This window comes from Alexandromys fortis, unplaced genomic scaffold (genome assembly GCF_014885135.2).
Source record: "Alexandromys fortis isolate MF-2015 unplaced genomic scaffold, M_Fortis_MF-2015_v1.1 scaffold_18, whole genome shotgun sequence".
Taxonomy (NCBI): domain Eukaryota; kingdom Metazoa; phylum Chordata; class Mammalia; order Rodentia; family Cricetidae; genus Alexandromys; species Alexandromys fortis.
In genome coordinates this window covers 14,481,360-14,503,835 of record NW_026067897.1, presented here as the reverse complement: position 1 = coordinate 14,503,835, position 22,476 = coordinate 14,481,360, and the positions used below count along the sequence as shown (strand labels likewise).

Genomic DNA, 22,476 nt, shown 5'->3' with positions numbered 1-22,476 from the left:
ACTCTGCCTCAGCCTTCAGTGAAAGCTCGGTGAATGTGGCAGGCACTTATGCAGCTCCCAATGATGCGCCGGCTGCAACACCAGGGCTGGAAGTGCACGGGTGTGAAAACAGCAGAAAGCTTTTCTGCCTGCGAGACTGTAATTCTAAGAGAGGATATGAACTCAAACCCCTTTACAGTATAGCTCGGGAGTACAAACATGGAAGTATTCAGAAAGGAAGACCTGCGGGGGTGAGGGAGAGGGGAAGAGGGAGAGAAGAGGTTATGAAGACATGTTTGACTAAGGGTTAGTTTTATTCAGATAAAAGATGCAGTTTCAGGGCAAAGGAGTAAAATACCAGAGGAGGACTACAACTATATGGTGTGTTTACACACACACACACACACACACACACACACACACACACACACACACACCTTATTGCTTCATTCTGACCATGCCTGGGATGACTGCTCCACTTTAAAGGCCATTAACTTTAGGATGAAAACCTCAATTGTTTTCTTTTAATTAATTTTTTTTATTTATTTTACATACCAACTACAGTTTTTCCTCCCTCCTCACCTCCCATCTTCTCTCCTCACCTCCGTTCTACCTCCCTCCCCCATCTGCTCCTCTTCCTTCTCCATTCAGAAAGGGTAAGGCCACCCATGGGAGTCAACAAAGCATGGAGTATCAAGTTGAGGCAGGGCCAATGTCCTTTCCCCTGCATCAAGGCTGAGTGAGGCACCCCACCACAGGGAACAGGAAAACCTCGGTTGCTAATCTGCCCTACAAAACTTTGTATGGTTGGCCACGACCCTTTTCTACAGGCTCGAGCAGGGCACAGAACATCTTCTGTCTCATCTGCATTCCAGATTTTGCCATTTGGTCTTCGTTTAGTTCGTTTAATGAAGCCTAAATCTCTTCATTGGTCAACATTTGGCTAGCCTTAGGACTCAGGAAAAACACCTCCTTAGCCTTCATTAGCATCTACTCTTCCCAGTTCCATGACTGTGGGCTGTCATGGAGCTATGTCCCATTCCTCGACAGTGATTACTTCAGCTTGATCTGCATGGGATTACGGATCCAAAACACATATCACCCCTCTACCATCATTTAAAGCCTTGTAGAGGGCGGTGATCACGTGAGTTTTTGCTTACCATTAGATATTCACTACTTTCATGAGTGTTGACCCTACTTAGGGGGCAGGTTCTCAGTACATGTTCTCTATTGTCACAAATAAATGAATTTTAATGCCATTTCTATTATCTTTTAGTATTATAAAGTAAAAAAGAAGGGACATAGCTCCTAAAATACAAATTAAATATCTGTTTTGCGGCTCTGCAAAGGTGATCTCATCACGTTTCCATGAGGGTTGATCTTTTGTTATATAATTATTATATTTACCTTGGTTCAATATAACTTGCTTCTAGAAGATAATCATTCATTTTTAATATTTAAGTTATTTTAGTTGATTTTTATTTTACCTACTGTTTTTAAGTATTGGAAACATGAGGAAAGTGAAGGATAATGACATCTACACAGCTCTTCCATGGCGGTATCTACACAGGTCAACTTTCTTGCCAAGGAAGTCTTTGGTAATTTTCAAACGAAAGCTCCCTGAATAGTCGAAGTGACTTCAGAGGAAAGAGTTCTACCTGAGAAAGGACACAAAAGCTGGAAAATGTGCCATGTCTCAGCTTATATACACAGTCCCAAAACAAAACAGAAAGCCCCTCAAAAACAGTAAGCAAGCAAGGAGGGTCCATCAATAACCAATCACTTCCTCAGAAGACAGCTTAATAAACACTCTTAGCTCAGCTTGCTTCTTGGTCAAACCAAGATCCCCAAAGGCATTGCTTACACAGCCATGCACTTCACTCGGAAAAAGGGTCTGACAGCTACAGTCTAGACAGCTGATGGTTGGTGAGAGCCATAACTGTGGATCTTTGCCTGTAAGCACTGACCACAAAGCTGGCCAACGTCACGTCTGTGTAAGTATGGCTGCCTCCAGAGTCTCACACACACACATACTCATTTTACTAAAACATACCAGGTATGGCTTTGCCAATGGAGAGGCCTGTACCACTGTCAGATAATTTCCCATCGATATAGACCCTCCAGACTCCTCCAGTGCTTGTCCATGTGATTGCAATATGATGCCAAGAGCCGTCATTTACGGAGGGGCAGTTGGTGATCTTTTCTTTTCCATTCACATAAAGGACCCAGCTGTAGAGAGAAAGAATCCAGGGAATATAGTCAATGGTCACCCTGTTCTTTCCCTGGGGCGTGTTACACTTTATCTCGTGTGTGTATTTGTGTGTGTGTGTGTGTGTGTGTATGCACATGTGAAGTAACTTGTGTAATCCATTAGTCATTCCCCCCTCCATCTCATAATATTTTAGAAGCAGATCTGAGCTACTAATTACACTAAATTCTAGCTCAATCAATGTAAACACTGATTAGTGAGAAAAAGTCTTAGGATAAGCCAAGATAATTGAAACAATTTATTGCCCTTTGGAAAGTCAAGAAGGAGCAGGAGCTGCTGAAATGTCTGAGAGCCTTCCTTGAGAATAGGTGTTTTCCAAAACCAGGAGCAAACTTCTGATACCCATAGGAAGAGAGTATGTTTCAGGGCTTCTACTATTGCCTGGGTATCTGTGTTCCCTCAAAAACTGTGTGTTCAAAGTCCTAACTAACCATCTGTCAGTATAAGAAGGGAGGCCTTTGGGGGTGACCAGGTCCTGAGTACAGGGCCCTCTGAACAGTATTACCGTAGCTTCAGAAGAGGTCAGAAGGAATCATCAACCCCTTGCTGCCTCAGCCTTTGAGGGCACAGAAAGAACATTCCTGGGGAGACTCTGGGAACCAGCAAGGGGCTCTTCAAGTCCCTGATTCTACCACGACCTTATCATAGGCTTTTAATATTAGCCTGAACAGACTAAGGCAGTTGTCAAACTAATCATAAGGAAACCCAAATACATCCACCCAAATAAAAGAACCAAAAGAAGGTTACAGAGACCCCACCATTCAGGGGAGCCTTGTAAAGACAGTAAAGAGTGGAAAGTGTCCAAAGGCAAATGGAGATGATGGTGGAAAGCGGAGGGGGAGAATAAGTCTTCTCAGGCACTAGCAGCAGCATCCACAGGAGAGGAATATTCTTGTCACACTGTTTCTGCTCTAGATGTTTTCCCCTCGCCTCTCTTTAGCCAAGCAGGCACGTTGGACCTCAAGTGTTGGCCAATGCCTTGAGTGTTTTTCTCCCTGAAAGTTCAAGTTCACTAAGAAGACTTGTGTTTGATGAGATTTCTACCAAAATAATGAGAGTCCCCTAGCTTGAGAAGAAGGAAGGTTCCAGTTGGTAGAGCCCATGAGAAGTCCCACAAAAGACCACCAGTCACATATTCAACAAGCAAGAATGCTTTATTAATTCAAACGTGTTGGGGTAGCACGTGGGTACCAAAAGAGAAACTCACAGGCTCCTTTTAAACCAGATTAAGGGAATTCCAGTGAGGAGAGATTAGTCTGGAGGCTGATTGGTGAGGGGAGATTAGTCTGGGGGCTGAGTGGTGAGGGGAGAATAGTCTGGGGGCTCTAGTGGTAATAAACTTTCCAGCAGGAGGGTAGGGAAAGCTATCTTTAGTTATCAGGAAACTGTGGTCACCTGCTGAGCCAGCAGAAGGTCAAGGGTGCGTCTGTTGATTGGTTGCCCCTGAGTTGTGGTTTTCCTTGAGAACTGTTTGCTCAGCTCCAGCCACCTCCAATAAACCAAAACTCAGGCCTGGTCAGGGGCTATTAGAAACCTGTCATGGCTCTGATCTGGCAGCCCAGCCCTCACACCGGGAGGTCTATGGGACCTGCAACCTGTTCATTAGGCCAACTCGATGGGTAAACCTGAGAAGAAAGGGCCTTGCGGAACAAGGGCTGGACTTGAAGCCTCACCGAGGAAGGCAAGTGTGGGAAAGAGTGGAGGGTCTTCATAGGACGACAGAAGCTAAGCTGGGGGGCAGCTCCACATGACTAGTGTGGACAGGCCACCAGTGGTGGGGGCTGTCCAAGTTCGTGGCTCATCAACAAAACTCTAGATACAACTGGAATGACTTTACAGACAGTGTAGAGGGAAGGACTCTGGAGTTAGGTTCAATTGCTCTTAAAGGAATACAGACTGCCCGCCCCCTTGGACCCATGAGGCTGTGCGCTAGTTCTTACCCAACACACCTGTCTTCCACAGACAAGTATTGCTGATGACCCTAATCTTTGGATGTCCTGCTAGGTAAAAATGAGCATCAGTCTCTCGAGAGTTAGACCTGACCTCCCAAGAGATGACTTGTAAGGGGCAGGGCATGGCAAATTATTTAGGCTTTTTGAAATGTTGTTTTGCTGTCTATAAAAGGGGCAGTGTTTCCTCCTGGCATTGTTAAGATCAACTGAAACAATACCCATGACAACACCCATGCTTGTTTTCCCATAGAGCTTGTTTAGGAGTTCTAGCTGACTGCTGTCAATCAATCCTCCAAGTCCCTTAGTTCCCAACCCCAGTGTCAGAAGGTGAGCCCTATGCAGGATTCAGTTCTAACCTGGTGTCAGGAGAAGCCTTCCCCACCACATCCATCCTAACATTTCTGCTTACCCATTATAATCGGTCAGGAGGAAGGTGTTGTCTTTGTCGCCGTCAAGAGCGTAGGAGATTGGCGTCCCATAGTTGATGACGTCAGAGGATCTCATCCAGAAGGCACAGGTGATAGCATGGAGAGACGGAAGCACTCCATCCAGAATGACATACCCATAGATGCCAGACACTTCAAAATCCAGGTTAAAGCCTGAAGGCTGTTCTGCAACAAATAAGGAGGGTGTGCAGAATGTGGCATTCCTGTGCGCCTCCAGCTCTCTGGGGAAAGCAGTGGGCAAGAAGCTCCAAAGAAGCTAACTTCAGCCAACACGAAGATGAGAGCGGAAGTGATTTCAAAATTAAACAGAGAGTTCTTATGAAATATACGTATTTAATCTATATATATTTAACTAGTGTGTAGATATAATAACAGCTGGGCAAGGGAGCAGAAGAACAGGGTTGTAGGGGTAGAAAGGCTGAGAGCTGATAAGGGAGTGGACTCTGATGGGAAGGACTGTGGGGAGCGAGGGGTTGAGGCTACAGAGGAGGGAGAGGCTAACTCAAGGGCAGCATCTGCCCTCACGCAGGCGTCTGCCTTTTCCATAGCTGACGAACAGCTCAGTTCTTCCCCTGTTCAGCTCTGCAAAGCCTGTTCTATCACAAAGACTTCTGTCTCCTGTGTGTGTGTGTGGGGGGGGAGGAGATTAGCATTGATTTATTGCCTCTCTGACCTAGCTGTCTCTCACTCTTCATTGCCTAAGCCATGTGGCTTTTAAAAGTATCCTTTCTAGACACATGGAAGAAATAGAGATGATAATTAGAAGTTCGCAGTCTCAGAGATGAGTACTCATTTGGTTCATTTGCTTGAGGTCAACTTCATTACATGTTAAATATGGTTAATAACAGCACACACACAATTCCAAATGGCCGCGAGAACGCTCTAATCATTCTCCCAACAAAACTTACGAAGCAGTTGGGGTAACAAATAAAACTAGATTGATTCAAATATTCTACATCGTATTCATAAGCCATAACGTGCTCTTCATAGTCCAATAAATTTATGTAACTGCAAATTTTCAACTTTCTATTGTGAAAATGCCATTAAAATGAGCAAGATTGGGGTTGGGGGGGGTGAGAGGTTAGTGCAATGGTTCTCAACCTGTGGGTCACAAGGTTGCCTAAGACCATTGGAAAACACGGGTCTTTAATCACGGTTCATAACAGTAGCAAAATTACAGTTATGAAGTAGCAATGAAATAATTTTATGGCTGGGGGTCAGCACAACACGAGGGACTGTACTAAAGGGTTGCAGCAGTAGGAAGGCTGAGAACCACTGCCTTAGTGGGCCAAGTGCCAGCTTATGCAAGCTTGAGGACATGATTTCCCAACTGCAGCACCCACATAAACACCCAGACAGGGTGGCACGTCTATAATCCTAGGGGTGGGAGGCAGAGGTGGAGGGATCCCTAGAACTCATGGGTTTGCCAGTCTAGACAGTGGGCCCTTGGTTCAGCGAGAGACTCTGTCTCAAAAAGGAATAAAGTGGAAAGCCGTTGACATTGATTTCTGGCTTCTACTCTCACATGTATGCACACATACATGCACACACGCATACACACACCTGCAGGAGCACAAAGAAGGAAGACAAAGAGAAAGGAGGAGGAGACATAATAAATGTACAGCTGGTGCGTGGCAGAGCCTGGGTGCATGCAGAAGGTTAGAAGGGAAACATGGAAGGGTCCGCCAAATGGTTTTCTGCATTTCCCTCCTAGATGTCTAAGCTTCAGTCTCCCCAGCCACACTGTTGGGGATAAGGACAGCGGTACCCAGCTTAGAGATGGCCGTGAAGACGAAATAAGGGCCAGGTGCTTAGCAGAGCCTCTGGTGTGTGGGCAGTACATGGCATAGGCCAAGGTTGGCCCTGTTCTATAATTATTCTAAATAATGCTATCAGTCATTCTGAGTTCATACACACCTGTCTCACGCTTGAGTTCATACACACCTGTCTCACGCTCGAGTTCATACACACCTGTCTCATGCCTGAGTTCATACACACCTGTCTCACGCTTGAGTTCATACACACCTGTCTCATGCCCGAGTTTATACACACCTGTCTCATACCTGAGTTCATACACATCTGTCTCGCACCTGAGTTCATATACACTTATCTCACACTGAGTTCATACACACCTGTCTCACACCGAGTTCATACACACCTGTCTCACACCTGAGTTCTTATACGCTGTCTCACACCTGAGTTCATGCACACCTGTCTCACACCCAAGTTCATACATACCTGTCTCACACCTGTGGCCTGAAAATCCCGGCCGACATTTACAACTGTATGCGTTCAGCTCATCCACGCAGGTGGCCTGGTTCTTACATGGGTTGGACTGACATTCATTGATGTTCAGTTCGCAGTGTGGCCCCGTGAAGCCTGCTGGGCACTGGCATCTGGAAGAAAATAGAATGCAGCACCAGGAACCATTAGAGGATCCATTAGAGAAACTGTGTCCCTGACTTAGGACAACCTGTCTCAGAAGACTTGGAAGACTGAAATGCTAAAACCTATCCTGCAATCCAGAAAGCACTGAAGTTGCGCCTAATTTTCCCTTTCATCTGATTGTGACTGAACACCTTTAAGACACTCTGCAGCATAAACAGAACAAAATAAAGTAAAAAGGAATTCCGATCCAAGTGAAATCTAGTTTATGTGAGCTCTTTCCCCACAGAAAGTCCTAGGGAAACATGGATAGTTCAGGTCCTATTCTAACACCTTTTAGTTTATTATGCCAGTTCTGTAGCAATAAGATAATGTTGGCGTCATTCCCACCGTGCCAACGTCACTCTCACTGCGATGAAGTCACTCCCACAATGATGATGTCATTCCCATTGAGCTGGCATCATTAACATTGTGCCGACGTCATTCCTACTACGCTGACATCACCTCCACATTGCTGACGTCATTCCCACTGTGCTGATGAGTTAAAGTTTGCTACGGTGGTTACGTCACTCAAGAAAGCGCCGCTATCACTCAGGGGTGGGGTGGGAGTCTCAACCTCATTCTTACTCTTTGTGGCCACAACCAGTTTTCTCCACACACTCCAACAAAAAATACATCCCATGATGACAAGTACCGATCACTGTGTTGTGAAACAGGGAGACTGAGATGGAAATTAGAATCCCAATCCCTCAGCGTCAAGGGTGGTTGAGAGCCTGTCCCCCAGAGCCCTGTGCGCCTACTACACTGCACAAGAGTACATATCCTGCATCCTGTGTCCATGACGACAGTGCTCTAGCGGGACAGATGGGAGAGCACGCCCTGGTATAGTCACGTCATGGATACTAAGCAGCCGTTTTGACAAATGAACCACAGCAAATGCATCTACTTGACAATACTTGAAAACCACGCTGGGTGACAAGTGACAAATGGCACTGTTGGGGTGTGACCCACTTGTCTAACATCTGACACGCTATAGGCTGCTCAGGAATGTGATTTAGGCAATAAATATAAAACATAAGTGAGTTCTATCTGCCTATATAGGAACTTCACAATATTGGTTGACACTGGGGATGAGAACGTGTGTGTGTGTGTGTGTGCAAAGTATATCCAATTCTATATTTAGGAAGTATTCCTTAAAAAAAGTGTGAATCAAATAAGGTAAACACCAATATTTGCTAACCACAGAGCTGAAGTCACATTTTTATTATTTTTTGCAATTTTCTGTGTGATTGGAATACTTTCCTTTAAGGAGATCATATCAACACTAGCAGATTCACCTGGAGCTGTCTTTGACGATGGTCTGAAGGTGACACATAGACACACACACAGAGAAACACATAGACACACACACACAGAAACACATAGACACACACACAGAAACACATAGACACACACACACACACCTCCCAAAAAAAGCAACAACAACAACAACAAAAACTATAGGCTCACATCTTGACTTAGCTTTGCATTGCTTAGCATTGCAAGTGGTGGTGAGCTTCTACTGTGCCTATCTTCGGGTGAGCATGTGGGGATAGCTGATTGGGGGCTTTGCAGCTAATACTCTTCTGAGACTGCACAGTGACGGCTCAGTCAAGGAAATAGATGAAGTGAAACTCTAGACTTGGCCTTTTACCTGTAACTGTTGGCTCCATCCTTACACGTGGCTCCGTTTTGGCACGGATGGCTGAGACACTCGTCCACGTTTTTTTCACACCGAGTACCCAGAAATCCAGGTGGGCATTTGCACAAGAACCCGCCAACTTGGTCTTTACAAACTGCGTTATTTAGGCAGGGGCTCGACTGGCATTCATTGATGTCCGTCTCACAGTGCACACCTGGGAGGGGTGAGGACGAGAAAGAGCTCGGATGATTTCCCTCCGTAGGAAACTGAGCCAAGTGGGACTCCTTGGGTGCACCCACAGAAGAGGGGCTGCAGAGCCACTGCCATTAGCCTGCTCATGGTGCCTCTTTGAATAGCCCTGACTTTGTGGGCTCATTTCAGGACTCCGCAGTTTTGATACTTAGCTTAGTTTATCTTCCTTCTGAAACTATGGTTAGCTTAGCAATGGGCATCTAACTGAAATAATGTTTAAAAGGACAATAAATTAGTTCTCCTTTTCTTCGTTTCTTTGAGCTCATGTTTTTCCTTCATTAGCATTTTACCCCTCGGACTTTTCCCCTAAAAATGAAGCACGTATGTCTTTAACCACACTGCCTTCCTAAGTTTGCAAAATATCACATTTTGCATCCATTTACATTCATTGAATGAACATCATTTGTATGACTTATCTCCAGTAGTGTGTTCATAAAACCCAAGGATAATATTTAGATATTGTATTAGTAGACACACTAACTTTTATTCACAGAATTTTGAGACAAAGGAGAGAACCGCAGACTTCTTACCAGCATACCCCCTCACACAGGTACAGTGGTAGCCGGCCAAGCCATCCGTGCAGGTTCCTTTATTCAAGCAAGGGCTGGAGCTACACTCATTTATGTTTTCTTCACATAGCTGGCCTGCGAAGAATCACAGAGTCTCTGAGCTGAAGAAAACGTTCAATTTTGTTCAAACAAGCTGTTTAGAATGAGAACGGAGCAACCGGAAATCATGGCCAATGAGCCTGTGAAAGTTTTTGCTCTTGGCCAAATACACAGGTACAAATATTTCACTTCCATTTTTGAATTTCAAAAAACATGTAACCAGAAATGTAACACATTTGGTCTATTAAAAGGCTGAACAGCCAATAGCTAGGCAGGAGAGGGCTAGGTGGGTCTGGCGTGCAGAGAGAATAAGTAGGAGGAGAAATCTAGGACCGAGAGAGAGAGAATAAGGAAGAGAGAGAGAGAGAGAGAGAGAGAGAGAGAGAGAGAGAGAGAGAGAGAGAGAAAGAATAAAGAAGAGAGAATAAGGAAGAAAAGAGCAGGGCCAGGAGTCAGGCGGCCGCCAGCCAGTCAGACATGAGAAGCAGTGAAAGACATACAGATGGAGAAAAAGGTAAAATTCCCCGAGGCAGAATGTAGATAAAGACAAACAGATTAAGAGCTAAGATAAGGCCAAGTATTCATAATTAATACGACGTCGCCCTGTTTTGATTTGGGAGCTGGTTGGTGGCACCGAAGAGAAAGGCTGATACACATTCTGTTCCATAAGAATCAATACTAGAATCATTATGATGAAATTCAACAAGGGAACTGACAGTGAGGGTGATGTTCTGAACAATTGTAGAGAAAAGCTATGGAAGGGCTGCCGCTCTCTGACGTAAATACGATGTACACTTAACCACACGATTGCCTTTGAGTGTGAGAGAAGCAGAGCCTGTAGTGACAAAAGTGACTGGTCTGGAGGAAAAACCACACACACACACACACACACACACACACACACACACACACACACAGAGTTCATGATTTCAGTGAGGTGACAGTGGAGAGGTGGGGGGACCTGGTCCTGGTCTGGCATTCCCTGAGGACAAAGTTCCATCTCACTTCCTCATCTCCACTTAGGAACCAGAAAAACAGGCTCAGGGACATTTGGAGGTTCTGAAGTCGCACATCTTGTAGATAAAGAAGGAACTAGCTTTGCCCATTTTAGTATTTTATAAGCCATAAGCAGTTTCATATGGACAAATTGATACCTTGTTCTCCTTACATAATAATATAATATAATATAATATAATAATGAGCCTTTTCCAAATGTACACCCATAATCCAAAACAAGACTTGGCTTATATTGTAAAGACACTGATCTTGCTCCTTACCTACATAACCTGATGGGCACTCACAAGTGAATCCCCCAACTTGGTCTCTACAAATTCCACCGTTGAGGCAAGGCAGTGAGCTGCATTCATCAATATCTGTTTCACACTTTAAGCCTAAAACGCAGACCAAACACTGAATGATAAATCCAAGTAAGGGAGTATTAAACATGCCTGACCACTTGAGAGCAATGTTCTTCATAATCTAGACCTGAAAGGAAGAGCTACCACCCAGTCATGTTTAATGAAGGCACTTCATGTTTCCACATAGATTTGATTTAAGATATCTCACAACATTACAAGGAAAACAGCAAAATATCTTAAAACATTAAGAGGATGGAGAGGGAAGTTTGCAGTGATTAAATAGGCGCCATAAGCTATGCTAACCATAAAGCAAACCCCACAAAACTATATAGAGTTGCTACCAAGGTCACCTGGCTCAAGGGGTGAGGTGGAGTTAAGTTTCTCTAAATCTTAGCTCATAAACCAGATGCCCTAAAGTGGGCATCGTCTTCCCATAGGGTACACACAGGATGTCTGGGCTAGCTCTGCTAGAAACCAGGGGACTGTGATCTTCAGCTCAGCAGCATCAGCATCACCTTCAGACAGAGGAGAAACGCTGCATTTCAAGTCATACCCTACACTACTGAATCGGAAATGCTGGCACTGCCAGACTCTGCAGGGTCCAGTGATCTGCAGCTTGGCAAGCCTTCCGAATGACGACAGCATGCACTAATGGATGAGATGCAATATCCTATACACTTTTAACTATCACTGAAGTGTAGAATTCTCAGATAAAAAACCTCTCCCTCCTGCCCTCCCTTCTTTTCTGTCTATTAAGATAAGATCACACTGTGTGTCCATGGCTGTCCTAGAACTCACTTTGTAGACCGAGTTGGCCCTGAATTCAGAGAGATCCCCTGTTCTCTGCCTGCCAATGCTGGGATTAAAGCCATGTACCACCATGCTTTGCAAAGTCCATATATCCTATGAAATGTCAGTACTTTTTTTTCAAGAACACATACACATGAGTCAGCTGTGATAAATGAAATGCCAATATTCTTGCTAGCCTCTGGCTATCTTTTGTTTCCAGTTTTCCTTTTGCTTATTACTTTTTTTGGTGAAATCTACTTAAATATAATTTTCCATGAAAAACTTTCAGAATTCACTACATGCTTTTTTGAAGCAAAAAACCCATTTAGAGAAAATAGGGGATTGCTTTAAATTAATTGCAATTAAAAATATCATTTATTTTCTCCTAAAATTGTTTCTGGACACATTGGTAAAGTGAACCAAATAACAAGTAAAAAATAATTCTTACTTATTTCTACAGTCTCTAGTCTAGAGTCATGGAGTTCTTCTGAAGCTAAAAACAAAGTACCAACTCTCATCTATGAACAAGAACTTCCACTCTTGAGTAACCAAGGAAAGAAGCCAGGAATTTGTCCTAAAATGTTTGTGTTGGACAAAGTTGAGTGTTATGCCTTTAATTTGTGTTAGAACAAAACCTTGGACATGACTCGGGATTATATTCCAATTAACCCCCCAGATATAGTGTCAACTTTCATAGTGAAGAGCTTTTTCTTTTTCTCCAAACTGTGTAAAGAAAAGCTGTTAAGTCTGCACACCTTTTACCTTGTTCAACCCAATATTTCTCCTCACAAACATGGCCTAACATGTCTTATAATCTGTGTTAAGTATTTTAAAGTCTGACTCAGTAGCTACATCAATTTCACACAAAATGTGTTAAAATTAGCATTCCTTTATGTTACCTGTATATCCGAGTGGACAGAGACAGACATAGCCACGGCCAAGCTGTTGGCAGGTCCCACTGTTGTGGCAAGGGTTTAAGAAGCATTCGTGAAAGACCTACCAGGGCAGAAGACATGTATCACAGAAAAGCTCTCGGTTCATTTCAGAGCATCCCTACCTAGGTGCCTTAATGGTGTCTTGTTGCTTCCAGGTGAGTTCATTCAAGCTAGCTAGGCCATTGCTGTATCAAAGGAGCTGCTATGCATGGGCTCAAATGATGATACTTCAGTGAGGTTGATGTATGCAGTGTTCCTAAGAGTTGGTTGCATATTGCATGTTGCATGCCAGTTGCATGCTGGTTGCATCTCCATTAGAGATGTCTTTGAAATACAGGAAGTATAGGGCTCAACCAAGGCCAGATAAAACAGAGCCTCTAGTGTGACATTAATACGTTCTTATTTAAAAGTGGCCTGTGGGCTCCATCACACCACTACTTTAGCGGTTCCTACAGATGTCTGTGCTCAGCTAGCTCGTTTTCAAATGCGATGTAGGGAGCCCTTGCAGCTTACTATGTTGGTCTGTATGAGTTTGGCAGAAGAAATATAGTATCATTGGTTTAAAAAATGTCAATTGCAAGGGACTTATGACCCTTAGGTAGGATGAATTAAGGGTAACAGCAGAATCTACCCAAAATATCTCTATTTAAAAAAAACACACATACATGCATGCACATAGGCACATACACACACTCACATACACGCACACATACATACATACACACATGTGCATGTGCGTGTGCACGTACACACACACACACACACACACACAAGAAAAACAATTAGTTTAGTTATGCTAAACGCAATGATGGCCCAATTAGTGGATCAAAGCCTCCCACATCTACATATCAGGCATTTCAGGGAAAACAACTCCAATTTTTGGTACTAAATGTTGCACTTTTTGAAAGTGCTTATTAAGAATCATAGCTAAATATTCCTATACAGTATTCATAACCTGATGAAGGTTTCACCCACAGCTTTCTATGATATGTAAAATAGCAAATTAGTTTCTAAGCGCCCCATCAATAACAATGCTCCGTGCAGGGGTCAGACTCGCCTGGCTGCCGACTTCATACTTCTTCTGGGTGTATCCAGGAGCTGCAAGGGGCACTACGCTTTCTTCTGCTGCGGAGAAAGTGGAGCTAAAACCTAACAAGACAAACAGGCAAAACTGTCAGCGGGTGGTGGGTGAGGCTCGTAATTAAACGCTCTCCACATACTCAGGGTAAGATCTGGTTGCAGAGTGAGTCATGCCACATGTATTCTGTTTCAGTACGACTAAACAGGAAGGCAGCCATGGGTGGCATGTCCTTCTATCCGAGACTCTGAGAGAGACACTTGGAAGTTACCAAGTGCAAAGTTTCCAAAATAATTCTTTCAGTCTTGTCATCAAAAAGATCATAAAAGGAGCCAGTAGGACGGCTCCATGAGTAAAAGCACTTGCCAATCAAGAATGGTGGCCTAAGTTCAATCCCAGGACACACATGGTGAAAGTTGTAAGTTATGATTCCTGTAAGCTGGTGTTTGCCCTCCAGATGAGTGTTGTTGGATACACGTGTGTATATGCACACATGTGCACAGACATACACATGCATGCGCACACATGCATGCACACAAACGAGTACGTAAATAATAAATATACTAAAATTGATTTACGAGTCCACCTGACATGGTGATGCTCAGCACAGAAGAGACCAGAGAGGCACAGGCAAGACCCCGGGATAAAGTCTGAGAACTCACTTGAGCAATCCGTGATAGACGTGGCACCGGTGATGGTTGTGGTTCCATAAAAGGGACAAGCTAGGCAGAAGGACTTCCCTGCGTTGGGCTGGTAATAGTCTCGAGGGCATGGATAGCAGGGTGTGAGCCCAGAGCGGGAGAATTCTCCTACTGGACAGGGCACTACAAAGGAAAAAAAAAGATTGTCTGTGTGTGTGTGTGTGTGTGTGTGTGTGTGTGAGATGACTCTACATTTCAGATAAGTTCCCTCGCTGTTGCTTGTGAGAAAGCTATTGAAACACTTGCATCCCCTCTTTCTATTGGAAAAGGAAGTCCCAGACACCTAGTTCAATTTGCCAGCTGATAGTATAAGACAAAAAATGGGACTGGGTGGTAGTAATGCACGCCTTTAATCCCAGCACTCGGGAGGCAGAAGCAGGTGGATGTCTGTGAATTCTAGGCCAGCCTGGTTTACAGAGTGAGTTCCAGGATAGCCAGGGCTGTTGCACAGAGAAACCCTGCCTAAAAAAAAATCAAAGAAAGAAGAAAAAAGAAAATTGAAAAATGGTAATCTTTATATATGCAGTAAACAAAGGCACATGTTTTCATTGCAGTATGATTTAGTACATAATATAAAGCGAAACATACATAGAACATGCATGTGTTAATGTCCTGGCCATGGGGAAAGAATGCAGCAATTTCCTTTACTACAAATATTAGTAGTAATATTTATGATAATAATAAGTCAAATTTAAAACAGTACACCGAAATGGCCTGGGAAAAATATTACCTTGCAAATTATTGTTAATTGGTGGTGTTAAGGACAGCAAATACAACCATGGAGCTTAATAAACTTGGCCTTTAAATAAATGTATGGGACACTTGATAATACTGTGTTGTAACCTGGGAAGTACAGAATTCAGAACAGATTTCAGGAGCCACCCCACAGAGACGGTGCGATGCATGAACTTGTTGGACTACAGTGGACATATAAGTATGATAGCAACATGCCACATGCAACACACTTTAAACACACAAAAATGAATAAAGGAATAAGTTAATATGTTTCCAAAGACAAGGCCAGAGGTCACTTAATGCACCCTAAAGGGTCAGAGTGAGAGGTGGTATCATTCTGGTCCTCATAAAATATAGATCCTTGTCCTTTGGGGTGGATGCGTCAACAATGACGACCAGATGCCATTTATGGGACCAAGAACTTTCAGATTTTTAGCCACAAGCCAAAGGACATGTATGTAAGAAAAGATCAGATGCATACAGGTTGTATTGTATAAGCATGGTAGTAACGCATAACATACTGTTGTTATAGTGATTATGACCATTTTGAGCAGGTTGAAACATAGAAATGTAAGGTAAACTCAGCAAAATACAGAATGACACATCTCTAAACATCAATCAATACAGAAAGAAATTAATAATGAAAGAGAGACAGATGGAGGGAAGAAAAGACAAGAAAAAGGAGGGAAGGAAGTTGAAACCAAGAGAGAATATGCTAGGGTCAGTTGTAAAGTACAATAGTGCTGGCCCAAGCCCACAGAGAGAGAGCTAAGTTATTCCTTCTGCTCGCTGGTGTTGAGAAGAATGTGCCTGGCTGTGCTAGGAACACTCGGAGACACGGGGCATTTCCCAGAATTTCGGCCACATTCTGGGAACTAGAATTGCTTAATTGCAAAGCTGGCATTAGACAACCCTCAAAGCTTATTTAGAAAGTGAAAAGAAAAGTCAAATACGAACTCGCTTCCCTGCAAAAATTCCAGTTGCTTTGTGGTTGGAGGATGTTGGAGTAGGGGCAGACTTATTTTGCTGCAGACTTCCTTTCAAAGTTAGTTCACATCTTAACAAAATCAAAGAGTGTCTAGCAAATCCATTTTAAGCATAATGTGATTCTTTGATTTTTCAATAAAAACAAAAATTGGAGGTTGCTTTGACTCAACAGGCATTTTTTATGGGATGGGCTTCAACCACGGTCTAAAAAGTTCTCTTCTTGACTCTTGGTGAAACATTACATTGATGAACACTACTCAAGAAATCTGCCTAAATTTTTTATCTGCCATGACCCTAGTGCACTGAGACAGTTTAAACAAATGGGAAGATGTATAAATCTTAGCATTCAACGTCCATTCTCCTACGTCCTATGGCTCTTAACTTCTGAGGACAACGTCTCGTTAGACACAGCTCTGGTGTACCCTTCCACTGCCCCAGGTAAACTGCTCACTTGGCCAGCAGCGAGGAATCTCAGTCTCTTTCTGGTTGCTGTGGCTGTGTATGGCTGTAGCTCAGTAAGAATGTGTGTGCATGGCTCGCTGTGTAGCCTGGAGAACTGGCACAGAGCAGGCTGGCAACCTTTCAATAAAAAACCATCTTCATACTCTCTGGCTTGCCATAAACCTTAGGCTTTTACGCCAGAGTACGTGGCATGGGAGGATGCACACTTTTAAGAGCCGCCATGCAGGCCTGCTTGCGAGTCTCTGTGGTACTGTAGAGACAGTCCCGCAACCTTTCCTTGTGAATACAGCTCCACTAGCATTACAGGGAAGCGAACTTTCAGAGTTTCTAGCAACAGGCTGGTGTGCGTGTGTGTTCATATGTATATACACATTAGTGTGCATTCATGTATAGTTATACATTTGTGTATGTGTTCATGTGTATATATTTGTATACGTGTTCGTGTGTATATGCATTTGTATATGTATTCATGTGTGTATGCATTTGTGTATGTGTTCACGTGTATGTATATATTTGTATGTGTTCATGTATATGTATATATTTGTATGTGTTCATGTGTATGCATATATTTGTATGTGTTCATGTATGTGTATGCATTTGTATATGTGTTCATGCGTGTGAATACATTTGTGTGTCTGTGTGTGTGTGGCAAGAGGTGAGTATTGGGTATCTTCCTCTGTCACTATCCATCTTATTGTTTAAAACAGGGTCTCTCACTGAACCTGGAGATCATCGGTGGGTAAGACTGGCTGGCCCCAGAGATCCTCCTGTCCCTGCCTCCCACTTTTGAGAATACATGTGTGTTGCCATGTTTGGCTTCTCACGTGGGTGCTGCCGATTTGAACTTAGGTCTGCATGCTCGTACAACAAGCATTCAGTGACTGAGCCACCTCCCCAGCCCATAACAGGTCAATTTGGACTCTCAGTTTCTGGTTTTGAGATAGTGTGAAGCTTTTAATCTTCTAGTTTTGTTTACATCTTCAGGAATGTTTGGCTGGCTGACTGTACTCAGTTGGGGTGTTAGACATATTCAAAGTGGGGTGCTGACCTTTTCATTTCTGGTTAAGCCAGTGCTTGCCATAGTGTGATCCCTGAACTTGTAAAAGTAGGTATTATCTGAGTACCAGATAGAAATGCATGTTACACCCAGTGAATCAAAATTCTGGGGACAGGATCCAGAAACCTGTATTTTTATGGTCCCATGAAGCCTCATATGTATTACTGAGGCCTGGGATAGAAGCCTTGTGCTATACACAGAGAGCCCATTGTTTATCCTGAAGTGCCGAGCAGCTGAGAGAAAGGAACTCTTTACGAAGAGACAGTTATTTACATTCTTCGCATACTGTGGACATTTAGTTTTGTTAAAAGTATCCCACTCCTCCACGCAGAGAACTTAATATGTAAATAAATATAAACATCCAAGGCATCAATGATAACCTCCACAAGCAGAGATGTCTACAGCTCCTCTTTTTACAGTCGTGGTGGTTTCTGGGCATACGAGGCAGCTCCGGGATCCAAATTCTGGTTGATAAGTACCCAGTGGACACGACTCACAGGTCTCGAGCCCACTGGAGGAGTAGGTGCCTTGCTTACACTGAGCTGGAAAGAAGCATACGACACAATGAGCAAACTCATCATCGAACACAGCATGATGCACACATTTCCTAGGTTCACTGTGTCTTCACATCCAAAGGCTCCTGTGCCACATAACACATTGATTAAATTAATGAGTTTGGTTGTCTCCTGTTAATTTATCTTTTGATGCAGGAGCCTTGACAAGACCAAGTGACAGACAAAGAAACCTTTCTCCCATTGCAGCTGGACACGAAATCCAGCCGGTCTCGGTCCAAGCCTGGAAGCCTGTACCTTTGCATTCAGAGATGCTTCTCGAGTGGAGATACTCCGTGTGAGTCCTGGGGGGACACAGTTTACACTCCAGCTGCCCTTCCTCATCTTGATAGGATCCCATCAGGCAGCTTTCACAGGTGGAGTGCTCCAGAGAGTAATAGGTTCCCAGTGGGCAGTTGACTGTGGAGAAAACAGCCAGGAAATTCAGATCCCCCCACCACAGCACCCTTGGGTTCTTTTTTTTCTTATGAAGCTTGTGTCTAGGTACTATTATTAATGTGTAAATTTTACTGTCAGAGTTTTACAGCCACAGTGAGTAGACCTTCCAGAAATATATTTCTACAAACCCAAGTGGTAGATTTTTATTTTGAGGAGATGCATAAGTTTTATTGACCAGTTTTAGTGTTGGAATAATGGGGCTTTAAACAATGGAGAAAAGCTATGACCAACCATAGCATTATAGAAAATACATAGTTAACAACAACAATAACAAAAACCTGCCAGAAGACAAGGATAAAATAATGAATAATTAGATGAGCTCATGATGGCTTTGTGATATTGCAAATGTTTTCTAAATTGTCTCTCTGCATGCTCCCCGCCCTCATAAAACAAAATGTGCCCATGACAGTGTCGTTTCTAGAGACAAGAGACAGGTCGACACAGCAGGATCGGAACAGGCGAGGAAGAGCCTTCGCCATGCCTAGAGGAGTTCTCGCCCTATGAAGGCATCCTCTAATCCAGAGGCTCCAAGAAAACAGGCCCATTTTATAACTTGTAGTGGCATGGACATTCTGAGGTCAAATAGAAAAACTCACTGATCGGGCTGTTAGTAAAGTTGGCATTCTAGAGAGACACTTGAACTCTATGCCTGGTGCCTCGGAGATGCTCGTGGTTATAACTAGAACCTGGGTGCTTGTTAAAAGTGGATTTCTAATTTTCCACCCCCAAACTGCCATGTGCATTAGTTCTTGGGCAGACTGGGAGCCGCGATGCAGCACAAGCATGTGCCATGGCCTCTTTAGGAATCAGGCTGGAGTTAATCCAGATTGTGATGTAGCTGTATAGTGTAAGGCTAAGGAGCTGGGGAGGAAGAGTGGGGAATGACTAGTGAGGACAAGACTTTGAAGATGTTCTGAAAGTAGACAGAAGTAATGTTTGCACCCTGAGAATGAACTTAACACCATTTAATTGTACATTTTAAAGTACTTATTTGTGTGAATTTTGCCCCAATGGAAAAAAGTCAAGATTTTAGAATTGGCTGTGTAGTTCGGAAACCTCTGCTATATCACTTTCTGTGAGTATGTCCTGAACCTCTCTGGGTTCACTTTTCTCATCTGTACTGTGTACTAATATTAACCGTACACCATAGAGATGCTGAACAAGATTAACTGGAAGAGGTGTGGATCTGATATACAAAAAATGGTCAAACGTGTGGGCTATTGTTGAAATAATAGATAAAATGTCATGAGACTTTATTTGTTTTTAAGATTTATTTTTGTTTACTTATTTATTTATTTGTGTGTGTGTGCGTGTGTGTGTGGTGTGCACACAAGTGTCAGTGGGGCCCAGAAGAGGGAATCAGAACCCCTGGAGCTAGTGTTCCCAGTGGCTGTGAGCTGCCAAATGTGGATGCTGAGCCGTTTCTCCTGCACCACTATGAGGTTTAAAGAACTAGAGTTGAAAATAAGATTTGTTTCCCCCACATAAAAGACTTTACCCGTCTTCAACAATGGTGTATACTCAGGTTCTCGAGACAACACAGTGTAGTTGCAGCCACACAACAGTGTAAAATGGCTGTTTCGTATCAATGCTCGTTATACACACTTGGAAGACATCTGTGCCCAGCCATTTGACCCTGGGCACAGTAAACAGCTGGGTCCCAGGGGAGGCTTACCACACATGCGCCCCCTCAGCACAGAGCCCGGTCTGCAGAAGAGAAAGGCCTTCTCTGTCTCCAGGGAATTGCTGTCAGCCACCACCATCTCCGAGGCAAGCTGGAAAGAGTACATGGGCTCCTTATTCAGGGTGTTTTTCAGGCGGTTGGTGATGGTTTCCAAGGTCTTGATGAGTCGCTGCTGATTTGCCAATTCCAGGGTATCGTTTCTCTCCTCCGGCAGGGGCACACTAGCTAAGATAAAAACACAACACAATTAAACATGCACGTGCACACACACATTCACACTCACACACGCATGCACTCACACCCACGCAAAGGGTCTGTTAGGTGCTAACTGTAATACTCATTTTTTTTTTTTTGCCGTCAACGAAATGGTATCTTAAAGTCCTTCAGAGAAAGAAATTAATTCAGAATAAGGCCAATCCGTTTTCACTAAATAGGTCACATGTGGGCTGTATTAAGAACGAAATATGTATGTTTGAGTCCTTTTCTGAGACACTGTGTTACCATCACCTGTTGAGGGGATTCATGATGACAGGATGAATTAGTCTATACGCTTACTGTCCATCCTGTCAACATGCAAGGAAAGCAGGGATTGGTTACTGCAAGGATCAGAAAACGCATCTGTGACCCTAAACCGCAAACCATGGCCACGTTTAGCTGGCCACGCTCTCTCTAGTTCTCTCCAGGGCCACCTCCCAATAAACACGAGGCACGAAAGAGGTCAGAACAAGCTTCCCAACCCCAAATTTCACTTCATACTCTTTCGGCAAATGGAAAGTTTATCCTTACCTGTGATGTTAAAAATTAGCTGAATTTTGGGGTCAGATGATGGGGCCGATCTTTTAATCCGCGCCGATCTTGCTTTGCCCACACCTGGAGGTGTTTCTTGTACAACATCCAGGAAGTGATCGTAAGAGTAATCCAGCCTGTTACCTGCACCCCAGCCCCCTGGTCCTGAGGCAGAGAAACAAGAGATCAGACAGGCACATCTTCCTCCATGTTCAGGTTCTAATGTCACAAGTCAAACTGCCTGCAGTAACTATTCAATTGCCCCTGGCGTACAGTGGATTTGGCCCATCACCTTAAATTGTCATTGTGGGGGTATTTTGCTTTTAATTTAGAGACTATTACCCATTTACCTCTGAGAGTATATAGGATTTCGGGCATCTTTCGGTTCCCAGGTGATTATTCTCACCTCAGAGGGAAATAGGGAGGAGGTGCGGGAGCCTCATCATTTCCTATTTCTCTTCTATATCCTTCCTCCATTTAAAAATGGCTTTATAAGCTTAACGAACATAGTAAAAGATCTGCCTCCTGTATTCAAGGTGGGGGAAGCTGGCAAGGGCAGCCTGTAATGTTCGTGTCGCTGGAGAAGACGTGGCTGTGTGTGACTTGCGAGGTGCCCCTGCTGGCGCTGTGACTAACAGCCAGACACCAGATTTTCACTCCATGAGGTGTGACGCGTAATTGTATAACCTGGGCCAGCTGCTTTCATCTTTCTGAACTCTGATTCCTTCATTAATATATGGAGAAATGAGCCTGACTTCATTGTCTGTAATAAGATGGGACAGCTTATATGCAGCGCCTGGTTTAATATCTGACTCATTACAAAACCCCAGTGTGTCAGCCAATTAAGTGACGTCCATGTTGTCCTGGCCACACTGACCTTAATTATGTCCTTTACAGACTTGCTGTGTTCATGAGCCTGCCACCTAGGGAAACTGTCTTCAAGGATTTGTTTGCTTTCTGTATGTATGTAAAAAGCTGGGGTCGACATTTTAGTGATTTCCGCTACATAGTTCCCCACAACTGCTATGGGGCAATTATTGAAAACTGATTTACCAGACTTAGAAACTCCTGGAGAGAAACTTTCAGCCTACTTGGACTGAAATTATGCTTAGACTTAGGTACTAGATTTTAATAACTGGATTTTATAACCTGGGTGAGAAATATGGATACGCCTCGTGTATAATTATTTTGTATCATTGTCTTACTTGCAAGGCCAATTGGATGGATGCCAGATAAAAATCACTGCTTAAATACTTTCTGACTGTTATGATTAATTATGTGATAAGCCAATTTTTAAATTGCCATCACAAGGTGACCTTTAT

At 43.6% G+C, this 22,476-nt stretch overlaps 1 protein-coding gene across 1 annotated transcript in view; it reads right to left on the bottom strand.

Moving 5' to 3' along the window:
• Positions 1–22,476, bottom strand: part of Svep1 (sushi, von Willebrand factor type A, EGF and pentraxin domain containing 1) — a 148,890-nt gene that overhangs the window by 43,495 nt on the left and 82,919 nt on the right. The window contains 13 exon segments of the mRNA XM_050163983.1: positions 2,033–2,208; positions 4,610–4,811; positions 6,885–7,042; positions 8,725–8,926; positions 9,495–9,608; positions 10,850–10,963; positions 12,619–12,715; positions 13,712–13,803; positions 14,395–14,556; positions 18,055–18,216; positions 18,484–18,645; positions 20,360–20,593; positions 21,155–21,319. Coding sequence (XP_050019940.1) covers positions 2,033–2,208; positions 4,610–4,811; positions 6,885–7,042; positions 8,725–8,926; positions 9,495–9,608; positions 10,850–10,963; positions 12,619–12,715; positions 13,712–13,803; positions 14,395–14,556; positions 18,055–18,216; positions 18,484–18,645; positions 20,360–20,593; positions 21,155–21,319 — 2,040 coding nt within the window.